At 39.0% G+C, this 17,035-nt stretch overlaps 1 protein-coding gene across 1 annotated transcript in view; it reads right to left on the reverse strand.

The window, feature by feature from the left end:
* Window positions 1-4,197: 4,197 nt before the first annotated feature.
* The window catches only part of RSF1 (remodeling and spacing factor 1), a 167,156-nt gene continuing 154,318 nt past the window's right edge, over window positions 4,198-17,035 (reverse strand). Inside the window, exons 15-16 of the mRNA XM_033205901.1 lie at window positions 16,204-16,392; window positions 4,198-11,715 (exon numbers count right to left, since the gene is read on the reverse strand). Coding sequence (XP_033061792.1) covers window positions 11,144-11,715; window positions 16,204-16,392 — 761 coding nt within the window. The 3' untranslated portion in view covers window positions 4,198-11,143. The remainder of the gene's footprint in view (window positions 11,716-16,203; window positions 16,393-17,035) is intronic.

Genomic DNA, 17,035 nt, shown 5'->3' on the forward strand with positions numbered 1-17,035 from the left:
CAGCTACTCGGGAGGCTGAGGCAGGAGAATGGCGGAAACCCGGGAGGCGGAGCTTGCAGTGAGCTGAAATCTGGCCACTGCACTCCAGTCCGGGCGACAGAGCGAGACTCCGCCTCAAAAAAAAAAAAAAAAAAAAAATACAAAAAACTAGCCGGGCTAGCCGGGCGAGGTGGCGGGCGCCTGTAGTCCCAGCTACTCGGGAGGCTGAGGCAGGAGAATGGCGTGAACCCGGGAGGCGGAGCTTGCAGTGAGCTGAGATCCGGCCACTGCACTCCAGCCTGGGCGACAGAGCGAGACTCCGTCTCAAAAAAAAAAAAAAAAAAAAAGAAAGAAAACCTCTAGGGAGTACTCGGACCCGAGAAGATTCTGCATGTGGGCCCTTGAGTCGCTGCTCCTCCAGCTTCCACACTGTAGAGTGTACTTTCATTTTCAATAAATTCCTGCTTTCCTTCTTTTGTTGCTTCATTCTTTCTTTGCTTTGCTGGGTGTTTTCTCCAATTCTTTGTTCAAAACGCCAAGAACCTGGACAACTTGCAGTCAAGACCCTCTATCGGTAACACTAAAGACCGCTGAATTGTACCCTTTATAATGGTGGACTTTATGGTATGTGAATTATCTCAATAAAAAACAATAAACTTTTTTTTTTTTTTGAGAGGGAGTCTCCCTCTGTCGCCCAGGCTGGAGTGCAGTGGGGCAATTTCGGCTCACTGCAAGCTCCGCCTCCCAGGTTCACCCCATTTTCCTGCCTCAGCCTCCTGAGTAGCTGGGACTACAGGCAACCACCACCATGCCCGGCTAATTTTTTGTATTTTTAGTAGAGACGGGGTTTCATCATGTTAGCCAGGATGGTCTCGATCTCCCGACCTCGTGATCCGCCCGCCTCAGCATCCCAAAGTGCTGGGATTACAGGCGTGAGCCACCGCGCCCGGCCAAGAAACTTTTATAAATAAAACTTACAAGTTCTTTTGGATATCGTCATGTAAGCACATCCAGATTATTAAAAGTGGCTATGTCGGCCGGGTGCGGTGGCTCACGCATGTGATCCCAGCACTTTGGCAGGCCCAAGCAGGCGGATAATAGGTCAGGAGATCGAGACCATCCTGGCTAACACAGTGAAACCCTGTCTCTACTAAAAATACAAATAATTAGCTGGGTGTGGTGGCGGATGACTGTAGTCCCAGCTACTTGGGAGACTGAGGCAGGAGAATCACTTGAACCCGGGAGGTGGAGGTTGCAGTGAGCTGAGATGGCACCCATCCACTGCAGCCTGGACGACAGAGTGAGACTCCATCAGAAAGAAAGGAGAGAGGAGAGAGGAGAGAGGAGAGAGGAGAGAGGGAGAAAGGAGAGGGAAGGAGAGAAAGGAAGAAAGGAAGAAAGGAAGAAAGGAAAGAAAGGAAAGAAAGGAAAGAAAGGAAGAAAGAAAGAAAGGAAAGAAAGAAAGAAGAAAGAAAGAAAAGAAAGAAAGAAAGACAGAAAGAAAGAGAAGAAAGAAAGAAAGAAAGAAAGAAAGAAAGAAAGAAAGAAAGAAAGAAAGAAAGAAAGAGTGGCTATGTCAAAAAGGGGAAAGTCATCTTAAAGACGGCTTCTTAGCATTCCATCTCTCCTCTCTGATACACTTTTCCTGCTTGTGGATCCTTGCCTTTTTCTTTTTCTTTTTTTTTTTTTTTTGAGATGGAGTCTCGCTCTGTCACTCAGGCTGGAGTGACCACTCGTCATCATCACTTACAATGTCAAGTGATCCTACCATCTCAGCCTCCCAAAGTGCTGGGATTACATGCATGAGCCACTGCACCCGGGAGATCCTTGCCTTTCATCCTTGGCTCTCTGGCACTCTCTTGGTTCTGCTCACAGCATTGGCCAGTAAAATTCTAGCCCTACTTCTGCATTATTCTGAATCTGAAGCCAACTTTCTGATTTTCTATTAGGTTGGTGCAAAACTAATTATTAGGCCAGACATGGTGGCTCACACCTGTAATCCCAGCACTTTGGGAGGCCGAGGCAGGTGGATCACCTGAGGTCAGGAATTCGAGACCAGCCTGGCCAACGTGGTGAAACCCGGTCTCTACTAAAAATACAAAGAAATTAGCTAGGCATGGTGGCTCACACGCCTGTAATCCCAGCTATTTGGCAGGCTGCGGCAGGAGAATCCCTTGAACCTGGGAGGCGGAGGTTGCAGTGAGTCAAGATTGCACCACTGCACTCCAGCCCGAGCGACAAAGAGAGATTCTGTCTCCAAAAAAAAAAAGAGGCAGTTTTTGCCTTTTAGAAAAATTTATAAAATGTATTATATATAGCGGAAACTGCAATTACTTTTGCGCCAACCTAATAGCATTGAGCCAGCTTACCTTTCTTTGTTGTTACTACAGAAAATCTTTTATGGTTGAAGCTAGGGACAGTACAGGTTCAAACAAGGTTCCACCATCATTAGTGAAGTACTTCCTCTAACTTTTTGGTTCTAAATGGTAGAGTAAGAGCTATTTGGTTTTGTGAGTTCACAGTGCAATTACTGGTGTCCCACTAGCAAGCAATAATGTCAAAGAGAAAACAAAATGCACATTACATTCAACAGAAAAACATGAAGCCAAGTGCAGAGAAAAGGGAGGAATCACATTCCTGCTCTAAGTTTCAGCTTTCTATAACAGTTGTTCATGATAACAAAGTATGTTGCTGAGACAGTGGCTTGTTTTCTGGAGTTTCTCTTAGGAATTTCTGACATTTCAGTAATAATTTCCAAATACAGTTTAGGGTTTTCCATAGTCTATTTATTTTAAAGACTGGAAGTTAAATAAGAAGTAACTGGGAAGGGTATCAAACCAGAGATAGGATCAAACTTTTGTCTTCCACAATAGGGAGAACTTTATTTAGAGAGGAGTGTGTGTCAATAATGGAGATCAGAGATAGAGAAGTAAGATGTGAAAACCCAGAGGCGGTAATAAAAAGGACACAGGCAGACAAGGTACTGCAAAAAGAAGATACCTCCTCGGAGACAGGGCTAGGGAGAAAGATAGGTGCTTAAATGTGAGTAAAGCAGCTCTGAAATGGGCAAGGAGGAATGATAAGGAAGCCATAGGTGGCCGATATCAATACTAGTAGGTTCCCAGCTGACTTCATTTGGGATTTGACTAAACTCATATTGCAATGTTAAGTTACATCCTCTTAGAGTGTCCCTTCTCTTTGATATTCATTTAGACTTTTAGGACCCTAAAGAGCTCATGCAAACTCACTAAGAATCAAAATGACACAAGCATTAATCTCACCCAAAAGGGTCCCGACATCTAATTTCAACAGAATATTTTCATTACTCTTTATAATTCTGCCTCTACTAAAGAATCAGAGAATAGTACACTAATTCTATTTGTAAAAGAAAAGAACTGTTCTACATCTTCTGGTCTCATAATCTGACAAAGAAATGGGCTGGTCGGGCACGGTGGCTCACATTATTTGACTGATTCTCTTCAAGTGAAAATTTCAAATAAATTTAGCATTGTAACTAGCCATTTTCTTGCTAGCACAGACCAAGTTTTACTCCACTAGGTGAAATTCTTCAGAAGTTCTTTACCTAGTTAATATTTTCAATCAGAATCACAAATACTCTGCTAGTTTGTTGGTAAAAAAGCAAGCTCAGTGTGAATTTTACTGTATTTTAAGAGTAAATAAAAACTGTCAAATCATTTGGAGTTGAGAAGCCTACTCAGGGTTGGAAGGACCCGTTGGTCACTTGGTCTAATCCATTTTTAAATGTGTGGATCAATGTGTGGATGTTTGGACTTCCAAACATCCCCTATTCCTAATAATTCACTTCCAAGCTTGTTTATTATTAGAGAACTAAGTTTCTTCCACAGAATGACTGGAAAACTTTTGCCCTATGGCTTCTGCCCTCTGGTCTAGTTCTGTGCTCCTATGGGACCACACAGAACAAGTCCACAGCCTCTATAATGTATTAGTTTTCCAGAGGCTAAAGATAGAAATCAATAATAGTTTTCTAATATTTATATTTGTCTAGTTGGCAAATAGCCTTAAAAATTATTTTAGGGAAACTAATGCACTTGTACATTTACTTTCCAGATAGTGGGAGAACAATTTATCTAGGCCTGGATGATCAATTTTAACCATCATGAACTGCTACAGACAATTTGTTCCATGTGCCACAAAATTTAAAATAAGCTAAGTTTGCAAACACATCATGCTAAATAATTCAAATTTAATTTTTATTATGACAATTGACATATTAAGTGAAAGAAATGACAGAAGTATTATAATAAAACATTTTGAAAGAAAAAGTTACACAATTAGGCCAATAGCTATAAAATGGCTTTAGGCCTGGTTTATAACACCAAGAGTTCTGATCAGACTGTAGTGAGACACTGAACATTTCATTAACAAAAATATTGGCACCAGCCACAACATATTTTGGTTGTCACTTACAAGGAATATTGTATTTAAACAACTATGCACTGCAATTCTAACACACTAGGTGTTCATACACTGAAGTTAACCCCTGAAGCTTTAAGCTACCAAGAATTCCCATACTTTAAATGCACAATTTACTTTGTGTGTTACCAGAAATACATTTCCAGTTTTCTGATCTTCCCTGCCCCCCCCGCCCCCACACACATGCAGTATATTATGTGACAGAGAGCACTCCAGCTTCTATTTGACTAACAGCACGGTCCTGATTACCTCAAGAGTTATATGCTAATCTTGGAGCTTCTGCTTTAAATCTCATCTCCTAGAAACCAAATAAAGCATTCTGAGAACCTATTCCAGGAATACATTTTTTAACGCATAGGAAAATAAAGCATTTCATATAAGCATGCTGGAAAATTCAAGAGACATTCTGATCAGACAGTCCCTGAATTCCAGCTATTACTTCAAATCAAAATTCTAAAAGATACCATTTACAAATTTTTATCTGGAATTTGTATTCTTCACATGGAAACTCATGATCCCCAGGCTTCCCTTCTGAATGACAGCAAAAAACTGACGCTGGCAAAACATGAATATAGGTTTGATAGAAATTATGACACACTTAGATGAATTTAATTATTTTCAAGAATACACTTGTACTACAAAGGTGAGAAATTAGAATGGCAAAATTATGAGATGGGAAAAAGCACTGACATTTAAACGAAGCTGTGAATATACCATGGTAAAACGTGCCATGTAAAAGACTGTGCTAGAATCAGAAGTTCTACAAGATTTCAAAATACTTAGCAAATAAGGAGGGAACTGAAATTTGAATTTGACTTCCCTTGTTGCCACGCTTCAGCAGACAACTATTCCTGTGGAATTAAGTCCACTGAATAACCAAATAGAGCAATTCTAGTTTTTTCCTTCTTTTACATGAACAGATTAAAATCAAGCCTTGCTCTACCCCCATCTTAGCATAGGACATACCCTTTCCAAGTGTACACAAAACCTCATGGCAGGTTTGGGCAAGCTACAACAGATACCATCATCAAGAAGCTACTTTGAAAGAGAATAGAACACCAGACTAACATTGAGAATACCCTAGTTAGGAATCACAAAAATCATGCCCTATAAGAATATGCTGTTAACAGCCAAATCTGGGCTATTGTAGCTGTTCTGATCCTGAAAATCCATTTACTAATATAAGCTAGATCTGTGTATGTGTGTGTGTGTGTGTGTGTCTGTGTACACAATTTTCATGCAGTGACCTTAAAGCTTTGGAGACAGGGCTTGTTACTCTATTAATTTCAAGGCTTGTCCACATAGCAGTTGACATGCACCAGTTCTGCTAAAGGGCAGGGGAATGAAAAAGACATGGCACAAATTTTTAAACAATTTTAGGTTTAATTACATAATGCACCTGTAGATGATCTAGCATAAACACAATTGTAAAAAAATCTACATCCTATTTTAGGGTATTTTCCCACCTCCCATCCCTTAAAAGCTGTACAGTTATTTTTAAAAAAAAGGTGACTCTCAAGCAAAATAAACTTTTTTTTTTGCAACATACAAAATAAGTTAAATGATTCAGAAGGTTTTGAGCCATGAAGTTCCCCAATAACTGTGTTCTGGCTGTTCATGAGCATGACATGCAAGCTGCTGGTCTATGACCAGAACTCAATAAATATAGATCAAATAAAACCGCAAAACACTTAAATTAGATTTCTTTAGAAACTGATGAAAGTCAAGAAAATATATACTTAGAATTAACAATTCCATTCTTAACTTACATCATCCAGTGGCAAAAAGCACAAGGCAAGTATTCAGTCCTTAGCAAACTTTCTAGCTTGTACCGGTTTGGACAAAAAAGGAAAAAAAATTCCTTTAAAAATGTTTTTTCTCATTCAAAATATCCAAGAAACTTAATAAATTTCTACTCATCTATTGTTATGCCCTCTCATATAACTTATGTATAGGATAGTAATATTTTAAAGTTATTAAAATAAAAATAACATCTTCATTAACTGAAACCATTACAATGTGCCAGAATTGGGTTTACTGAATTTTCCAAAGTGGCATAAATATGAAATGGAAAAAAAAATTGTGCTCAGGTGTCCAAAAGGAGGAAAAAAAGTCCACAAATGGGATCCTATTCTAATTGACTTCCAGGAGGGTTTGCATGAATGAATACAAAAAGTGGTGAGTGTATAAGCTAAAGTGGTTATATACTAAGCTCATTACATATTGGCTTATGACTCCTTGCTTACATTGGGAATTACTCTGTTCAACATATTACAGTTACTTAGTAATTCTTGGCACTCAAAAGATGTTAAAAGATAATTTAAGTTGGAGCAAAATATTTTGAAAACAAATTAAGTGAACACATAGCAACTCAGTTTAAATACATTGATAGCAAAAGGCTTTGACCTTAAGGATTGGTATAAAAACAACACAAAAAAATCAGTTAACTTGCCACTTCCAAGGTAGGTTTACAGGTACATACTTTGGGAAAGGTAGATAAAATAGGAATGGATTTTAATCTAAGAAGATTCAATAATGGATATTAAGCAGAAGAGGGCTAGGTAGATTACAGCAGATATGCAGCCTTGGCATTCTCTGCTTCTTGGAGAATGAGGAAGGTATTTTGAGAACGTCAAACATCAGGAGAAACTGTTGCCTAGATTTTCTGTAATTAAATGATATTTATAATATTTATATCTGTTGCAATGCAGCCATCTTATTTCTTTCAATAGTTAATGATGGATTCATTTTTATTTCTTCTGGTACTTATCTGAAGTGTGTGCGTGCGCACAAACACACAAATACACATGTACCATTTCACTCTGGGTCTCTGCATAGTTGTTCTATAGCTGTGAGGCATCACCTTGAATAATGGACCTGTTCCACTGTGTTAGTGAAGAGCGGAGTTCCTAGCTTTTTCTGAATGTTAAACTTGTAGATTCATTAGGTTCTTTACAGTTGTGTGGTAGAACTAGCGAATGGTTAACATCTCTTAGGCCCACAAACAAGCTAAAATGGCATTCCTTGTGACAAAGGACATTCCATCAATCCCACTTAAAAACAGCTAACATTTCCTCATCATTTTGACTATTAAGTTAAACAAGTAAATGTCCATGTTTTTCTTAATGTATGTACTTTGCTCAAATATATATTATGGGATGCATTTCATCAACCAAAAAGTAAAAACTGGATATGTGTAACACCCTTTTAAAATTAATTTGTTTAAAAATTTTCAAAAGCTTCACTAGCATTTAAAGTTTTTGGTTCTTGGGCAGGTCACTTTTATATAGATTACCAGTAGACATGAATTTATTCTAAATGAAACTCTCCTTTATCCTCTAAATCTGTAACCTTGAACAATTGAAAAAAGGATGTCGAGGAAATGCAACTTGATGTACATTCTTGAAAATATCTCTGCCATCATTTTGCAGTAATGTGCCAATGATGGAAAATGTTTTACACTAAACACTATTTTATCAGCACTGATGTACAAAACCAAAATGTTTTCAGTCTGAGTCCTTTTCACATATATTTCAGTTCAAAGTTTCTGCTTTGTGAAAAGCTGACTAGTTTTCAGACCTTTACAGAAATTGCAAACTGAATATACTGAATATTAATCTACATCTCCCTTTAATACATTTGCTACAGTCTAGAGTTTGGGAGTCCAGTTTGTATTTCAAAAAGGGGGGATTAAATTATTAAAGGGCTCTACTACGTAGCAGCTATTGAGTCTAAATCCATGGTTAGTGCTCTAAAAAAGTTCCAAGACTGTCTAAACTCTAGATCAATTACTGCTTTCCTATACTTTCTGCAGTTCGTAGGGACTGTATTGTCTTTGTATACAGAACATTTCGTTTTCTGAATTTTTTCTTAACTTCTTCAGAATACCTTCAGAGTGTACTTCAGTGATCATAAACTCTTTGAGGGACTGAATTCGAACTCCAAGCAGCAGAACTGTTTTTGCACTGCTCAAAATTTAATAATCAATAATCAATCTGCATAATAATTTGTTTTATCAACTGCTTGGATTACATTCTTGGTAGATGACCTATAGTTAATTGATTTAATCAAAATATAAGATGAGAAGGGGTACATTCACTATCAAGTTGACAAACACTTATTCAAGTTTGGTAAACATCAGGCAGCACAAGTGGTCTCTAAACCCATGTCAGTGGGACATTTACAAATGGAATATTCAGTCTTTGCAATGGTAAAAATTACCTTAGGCTTTCTACAGTAGAAGAGTAAAAATAACTCCTTATTTCACATTAGGCATCCTGTTAAAATTATCTACCAATTTAATACTACTTCTGATCACTTGGCTTAACTGAGGAATAGAACTAATAGGTGGAAGGAGGAGCTGGTGTGTCCAGAGGTAGAGACAGGGCACATGGGAGAGTTTCCACACAATAGTGGCTTTACCCAGCTGCAGGACTAAAATGGTGGGGTGAGACTGGGTGGCAGGAAAGGGCACCTGTACATTCAAACCACTTACCTTGCACTGGTAGAAATCTTTATATTGCTGGCCTGTTTTAGATAGTTTAAAAGGTTAATTCTTAGCTGACTTGCAAATAAATAAAACAAACCTAGCTGGAAAGGAGACTGTAAGTGAATGCAGCTCCTTCCACAGTCCTGCTTTACTGTCTGTGAATGTAAGCCCTTCCCTCCCTTCCAGTGGAACACTGTCTCAAAATAAAAATCACAACTTACTTGGAACCACATGCTATTGGTGCATCCTATTTTTAGGCTGCTTTCATTATTTTATTTTTTATACAGATACATACACATTGCTAGAATCAAAGCAAAAATATTAATGGGCAGGTACTACAGAACTAAAGTGAAACAAAACAAAACAACGAACAACTGAAAAACAATAGCTATAAACTTTCAAGGCCAAAAGATAAGATTTAAGGGCAATAGCTGTTGAAGAAGGAAAAGGAGTATAAAGTTCCTAGAGAGGTATTTATAATGCAAATCTAATGCCAGCTTTTTAGTAATAAAAAAGAGAAGTGCTTTACTATATACTGACTAGCACATAATATTTAATTTGGAAAGAAAAATTAATGACGTTCCTTGGGCCAGCAGCAGATATGGTGTGTCCATTGCCGGCAACAGACACAACACTGGAACAGAAAAACCCAAATCCCAGGGCAAAAGTATTCACAGAAGTAATGGTTGAAGGTTTCAGGATTTAACAGGCTAGGTTTAATCACAAGTGCTACACTCTGTACAATGTTATGGCTCTGCCTGAAGTTTTACAGCTATAACAGAAACTAAATAAGACAAAGTTCATATTTTAGTGTCAATTACATGTTAGGTATTTAGTTAGTTACAAACCCCTTTTTTTGAAACAAAGGGCTTTTCTTTAAAGTGTTGAGATGTTTGAAATGGATGTCATGCCTATTAATTACATCGGCAGTTCTCATTCAACTCTATGTTGGTTGTATGACTATTAAAGAATTTTAATAGAAGTCTAACGGCCAAAGGCCAAAACTACATTCAAACTCTGCTAATATATCCAGGCAGATAGGAAATTCCAACACACACACATATGCACACGCACACACACACACACACACGCATATGCACACATGCTAAAACTCAAACTAAAAACCTCCCAAAGGAACTGCTTTGTTTGTAGACTTCAATTTGAAGTAGATACTAAGGGCAAGAATAGACCAGTTAAAATTCACCTGAAAATCTCTTCCCAGTCTTCAAATGTGCTAAAATATCACTGTCAGCTTAGCATCTCTTCATGTATGTTATATATAGATGTATTTCTTCAAAATGATATTTCAGATATTTGAACATCAAGTGGCCAGAAGACAAGAGTTATACTACTGGCAAAGTTTACGGTCCACCCAGGCCTTAAGAAAGACCACATCCATTTCACTAATAACTCTCCATCAGACATAATATATTTGAGGCCACCTTATTACCACTGCATAAAGCTATTTAAAAAAATGTGTTGCTAGCACAGTCTGGTTGGCAAAGCTTCATTATACATTTTACTGTACAAATGCTTTTCAGATGATTTTATTTTTTTTAAAACAAGAAACTCTGCTATAACAGAAATTTAGGTTAATTATGATGGTACTTTCACTGTCTCTTCTTTATTAAGTGTGGTTATCTCCAATAGTAAACAAGTTGATTTCACAAAGGCTGTTACTAAATGACTTATGTATGATGTTATCTACAATTCTCAAACTGTAACAGTACAGACTTGAACTTTTAAATTGTCTGTAAATCATCATCTATGCCATGAATGTTTAAATATAATATATATTTAATATGAAAAAGCTAAAGCACAAGTGCTTTCTCCCACCCCTAAATTCTGTTTTGGGCCCTCACAGATTCGGAATGCATTCTCATCCACCCTTTTTCACAAAGTCAGGAGAGCTCAGGAAATATAAAGTCAAAAATATACAAATCTTTGTTGTTATTATAATAAGATTTTTTTCCATGAATGAAATTACCAAGGACCATGAACCTGGAAAAAGAAAATCAAAAGGAATTTACAGCAATTATTTGTCTTCAGAGTTCAAAACTGGTCACTTCACAGAAAGACTTCAGGATTTGTTGAAATTTTTCTTCTAAAAAGTCATTCTGTAGTGGAGTTTTCTAGGAAAAATTAAACAGCTTTTAATAACTGGCCCGCTGGTGTGAGAGCTACCGTGGAATAAATTAGCACAAAAATGGAAAAAAAGTCTTATAACTGTTCACTGTTACAGACATAATCAACAAGGTCAGTCACTCTCAAAAGCTCATCTTCCTCCTCTTCTGGTGCTCCTGCCTCCTGCCCACCACTTGTCCCATTGGAGGCTAGGCTTGCACTGGCTGTGCTGTTGTCCTTGGGGGTCTGAGACTTCTCAGTAGGCTTGCCAATCAAGTTCTCAATGGCTTTGCCAGGACTCTGTCCATTGGTTGAAGGTAAGTCCACTAAGCTATAGTCCAATGGGCTCCCCACTTTGCCTACATTTTCAAAGTCCTCTTCCTCATCACTTTCTATCCGGTAGGGCTTCTTGGTGCTCTCTTGTTCTGAGGGCAGGACCCTAGGCTGGCTGTCATGGGCAGGCTGATTTGCATCTCCATGAGCATTGTCACAACTCTCCTCATCCGTCTCAATCCGGTGTAGCCGTTTGCGGGATGGTTTGCCTTCCTCTTCCTCCTCCTCCTCATCTGCTTCTGAATACTCATCTGTGCTTCGGCCCCGCTTTCGAACTGACCGCTTTGATTCTTTAGCTAGCTCGTCATCTTCAGAGTTCTTGGACAAATAGCTCTCTAGAATAAACAGCACATTTAAGCCATTGGCATGGGTAACCATAAACGAATTTAATTCTCCTTTTCCTCCCCATATTCACCACGTCCTTTCAGAATTGCTTGTACATAAAAATGTCCTTTCAATAATTGGCCTGATTTCTCTCTTCTCAGTCCCATAACAGTGCCCAAAATGATTCATGGTATACTTTATTTATGATTTTAGAGAATATTTTCTTTTTTTTTTTTTTTGAGACCAAGTCTCGCACTGTCGCCCAGGCTAGAGTACAATGGCATGATCTTGGCTCACTGTAACCTCCACCTCCCAGGTTCAAGCCATTCTCCTGCCTCAGCCTCCCAAGTAGCTGGGATTACAGGTGCCTGCCACCACATCAGGCTATCTTTTTGTATTTTTAGTAGAGACGGGGTTTCACTATGTTAGCCACGCTGGTCTCGAAATCCTGACTTTGTGATCCATCTGCCTCGGCCTCCCAAAGTACTGGGATTATAGGCATGAGCCACCGCACCTGGCCTACTTTATTTTTTGAGACGGAGTCTCACTCTGTCTCCCAGGCTGGAGCATAGTGGCGCAAACTTGGCTGACTGCAACCTCTGCCTCCCAGGTTCAAGCAATTCTCCTGCCTCAGCCTCCCGAGGAGCTGTGATTACAGGCATGTGTGCTGCCACATCCAGCTAATTTCTTTACATTTTTAGTAAAGACGGGGTTTCACCATGTTGGCCAGACTGGTCTTGAACTCCTGGCCTCAAGTGATCTGCCCACCTTGGCCTCCTAAAGTGTTGGGATTACAGGTGTGAGCCACTGTGCCTGGCCAACAGCAGATTTCTTGGGGAAGATGTCTGATAATGCTTGAATTAAATGAAGATAGGTTAGTTACAAACTAAGAAACTCCTTCCCACTAGTACACAAATTAGGTTATCATGTTGACATGCTGATAAGGAAAGATTCAAACTGGACACCCAACTCTGTACATCTTAAACACTGTGCCAATTCTCATCTTAGTTATCAGACACCCTTGGTAGTCTTAATTGTCTTCTCTTCTTTGTCTATACAGTTGGGCCTCCCTATCCATGAATTTAACCAACTGCAGATGGAAAATATTCAGGAAAAAAATAGATGGTAGTGTCTGAACTGAACATACATAGACTTTTTTCTTGTCATTCACTAAACAATACAGTATAACAATTCTATAGCATTTACATTGTATCAGGTATTTTAAATATTCTAAAGATTAAAGTATATGGAGGATATGGATAGGTTATATGCAAATATGACACCATTTTATAGGACAGACTTGTAAATCCAAGGATTTTGGTATCTGCGGGGATCCTGAAACCAATCCCCAATGGATACTGAAGATGACTCTACTTCCATTTTAGAAGAGCTCACCTAGTCTCACAACTTGGCATGCCATCTATGTGCTAACGGCTTCCATATTTATTTTAGGCAACCACTGAATTCCAGACTAGTATATCAAACTGCCTACTCGACATCTAGGCTTGGATATCTCTAAGCAGGCATCTCAAATGACGTGTCTCAAACTGGACTCCTAAATTTTCTCCTTAATCCTGCAGCACTGTGGTCTCTACCATCTTAGTTTTTCGCAATTGCTCCTCCAATTTCTCAGTCATCCTTGATTATTTTCTTTCTCTCACCCAACCCAACAGTAAATCCTTTTGGTCTCACTTTAAAACATATCCCTAATGTGACTGCTTTCGCCCCTTTACTGCTACTGACCCAGTTCTACCCTCCATCATCTCTCACCTGGACTATTACAGTAACTTCCCAATGGGTCTTCTAGCTTCTGCCCTGGCCCCCTTCAATCTATTCATAACACAGCTACCACAGCAAATTTAAACCTAAGTCAGATCATATCACTCCTTTGCTCAAAATGTGGGATGGTTTGCTTTCCTCTTCCTCTTCCTCCTCATCTGCTTCTCAATACTCATCTGTGCTTTGGCCCAAATGTTTCTCACCCTCACACAAAATAAAAATCCAAAGTCCATACAATACCCTAACTCTGTGTTATCTAATATGGTAAACACTAGTCACATGTGGTTATTTTAAGTTTAAATTAGTTAAAATTAAATAAAAATTAAAATTCAGTTCCATGGTCACACTAGCCACATTTCAAGTGCTCAATAGCCATATGAAGGCTAGTGGCTACTGTAACCATCAGCACACATATAATCACTGCAGAAAGTTAAACTGCACAGCACTATTTATCATCAGAGGTTAGCACATCTTTTACATAAGAGGCAGGCCCTATACTCTCAGTCACAACAACTCAGCTTTTTGAGAAAGCAGGCAATAGACAATATGTAAACAAGCGGGCATGGTAGTCTTCCAATAAAAATTGTATTACAGGGTAGGGTGCAGTGGCTTACACCTGTAATCCTAACACTGTGGGAGGCCAAGGTAGGGGGCGGATCACTTGAAGCCAGGAGTTTAAGGCCAGCCAGGGCAACACTGCAAGATCTCATCTCTATTAAAAAAAAAATTTAAAAATTAGCACAGTGTGGTGGCTTATGCCAGTTCTAGCCACTTGGGAGGCTGAGGCGGGTGGACTGCTTGAGCACAGCAGATTGAGGCTATGGTGAGCTGTGATTGTGCCACTGCACGCCAGCCAGGGTGAGACCTTGTTTCAAAAACAAAAACAAAAGCTTGCTTTTTTATTTATGTAAGCAGGTGGGCTGTCGTTTGCTGACTGGTCCCCACTGACCTCTTTGCTTCATCTCATTATGTTTGCCTTCACTCACTCTGCTCCAACAACCCTGCACTCCCTTCTGTTTGCTGAACATGACAAGCACAAACATATCTCAAGGCCTTCACACTTATTGTTCCATCTGCCTGTATCATTCTTCTTTTAGATAACTGCATGACTCACACACAACATTTCTTTCAGGTCTTCACTCAAATGTTTTCTTAGTGAGGATTTCCTTAGTATATTATCTGAAATTCAACTACTTTCCCAACTCCCTTTTCTCCTTTATTTTTTTCCACAGGACTCATCTCTAATATATCATATATTCTACTTATCTATCTTGTTTATTGTCACTTTCTTCCCAACTAAAATAAGAGTTTCATAAGAACTATTTTGTCTGCTGTTATATTCCAGTGCTTGGAATAGGGCCTAGTTTAATAAATATTCATATTTAATGGCTTAACTAATGCATTTATGTTTGTCTCTGTGACACATGAAGGTAAGTGCACATTCAAAAAAGATGTTCACCTCCCTTCTTTAGCATTCCACATCCAAACATTTTTTTCCCCTTTCTCTTTTGTCTTGGGCTCAAACTTAAATTCATGTTTAATCTATGAAAGCAAAACAATCTTCAAAACAGGCCATAAAGCTGGGCGTGGTGGTTCAGGCCTGTAATCCCAGCACTTTGGGAGGCCAAGGTGGGCGGATTACCTGAGGTCAGGAGTTCGAGACTAGCCTGGCCAACATGGTGAAACCCCGTCTCTACTAAAAATACAAAAATTAGCCAGGCGTGGTGGTGCATGCCTAAAATCCTAGCTATTGGGAGGCTGAACCAGGAGAATCGTTTGAACCTGGGAGGCGGAGGTTGCAGTGAGCCGAGATCCCACCACTGCACTCCGGCCCGGGCGACAGAGTGAGACTCTGTCTCCAAAAAATATATATATATATCTCTCTCTATATATAGAGAGATATATATAAAATAAATAATAAAATAAAAAAGACTAAATGGATGTCAGAAATTCATATTTTAGAGCTTGTCTTGTACTACTGGTAGGGGCACAGCTATAGCTATTAGGAAATAAAACAGTTTCCAATGGAAATCATAGTAAAGGTGGAAAGAGACAGTAGGCACTTTTATTTGAAACCTTTCAGCTACTGAGGACATAAGAGGTTATTTCAAAATGAGGGCCATGAATAAGGGAGTAAAAAAAAGAAGCAGAATAAATTTTGATCAGATCACAATTTTCTGAGATTCTTCTAGTTTCAATGAAAATTTTAACTACAATGGAGATCTTAAAAATTAGCCTCTTATCAAGTATCCTTTATTTAAACTATAATATGCACAAGATTATAGGTTTTATCTCAAAGATACTATTGGTTATATGAATTTTTTTTCTTTTGAGACACAGTCTTGCTCTGTCACCCAGGGTGGAATGCAGTGGTACGATCTTGGCTCACTGCAACCTCTGCCTCCCAGGTTCAAGCAGTTCTCCTGCCTCAACCTCCTGAGTAGCTAAGGTTACAGATGCAAATCACCACATATGCTAATTTTTAAATTTTTAGTAGAGACAAAGTCTCACCATGTTAGACAAGCTGGTCTTGAGCTCCTGGCCTCAAGAGATCTGCCTGCCCTGGCCTACCAAACTGCTGGGATTACAGGCATAAGCCACCATGCCTGGCCTGGTTACATGCATTTTAAAGAATGGTACAGAATCACAATCCTGAGTTCACTTTATAATGTCTATTTTGCCCTGTCCAAACTTCTATACATAGGAGACCTATGCCTTACCTTCACTCTCTGAGCTGGAAAGTCTTCGCTTGTGAACTCGCCTTATTTCTTTACCACGTCGTAAACTCTTCTGGGAACCGTCACTTTCTGAGTCTTCTTTGTAGTTAATTTGTCTTTTCTGATTTCTCCTTGACCGCCTTCGCCGAGTTTCTACAAAATCATCACTAAAATCATCACTGAAGTCACTTTCTATTTTAAAAAAAGGAAGAAAAAAGTACAAAATTTAAGTCTATTAAGTAGAAATGTAGCTTAAAAATGAAAAGCTACTAAGCAGAGTTCAGTCATAAATATTTTTAAGTGAACAGTAACCTTTATAAGTCTCATTTTATTTGAGAGAGTATCTCACTGTCACACAGGCTGGAGTGCAGTGGCATGAACGCAGCTCACTACAGCCTCAACCTCCCAGGCTCAAGAGATCCTCTGGCCTCAGCTGCCCCAGTAGCTAGAGCTAGGATCACAGGCATGCACTACCATGCCTGGCTACCTACCAAAGCATTGAGATTATAACACGCCTGGCCTTTAAGTCTCACTTAAAAAAAAAAAAAAAAAAAAAGAATGAGTCAATCTGTGGGGGCTTTTAATGCCAAACCTCACAATGTATACTCTTAGCAGTGAATCCTCAAGATTAGAAAATGTTTTATCCTTTTTCGTTTTTGAGACAGAGTCTCACTATGTCACCCAGGCTACAGTGTAGTGGCGTGATCTTGGCTCACTGCAACCTCCACCTCCCAGGTTCAAGCAATTCTCCTGCCTCAGCCTCCCAAGTAGCTGGGACTACAGGTACCCGCTACCACATCCAGCTAATTTTTATATTTTTAGTAGAGATGGGGTT

Source organism: Trachypithecus francoisi, unplaced genomic scaffold (assembly GCF_009764315.1).
Source record: "Trachypithecus francoisi isolate TF-2019V2 unplaced genomic scaffold, Tfra_2.0 Lachesis_group8, whole genome shotgun sequence".
In the NCBI taxonomy this organism is placed as follows: Eukaryota; Metazoa; Chordata; class Mammalia; order Primates; family Cercopithecidae; genus Trachypithecus; species Trachypithecus francoisi.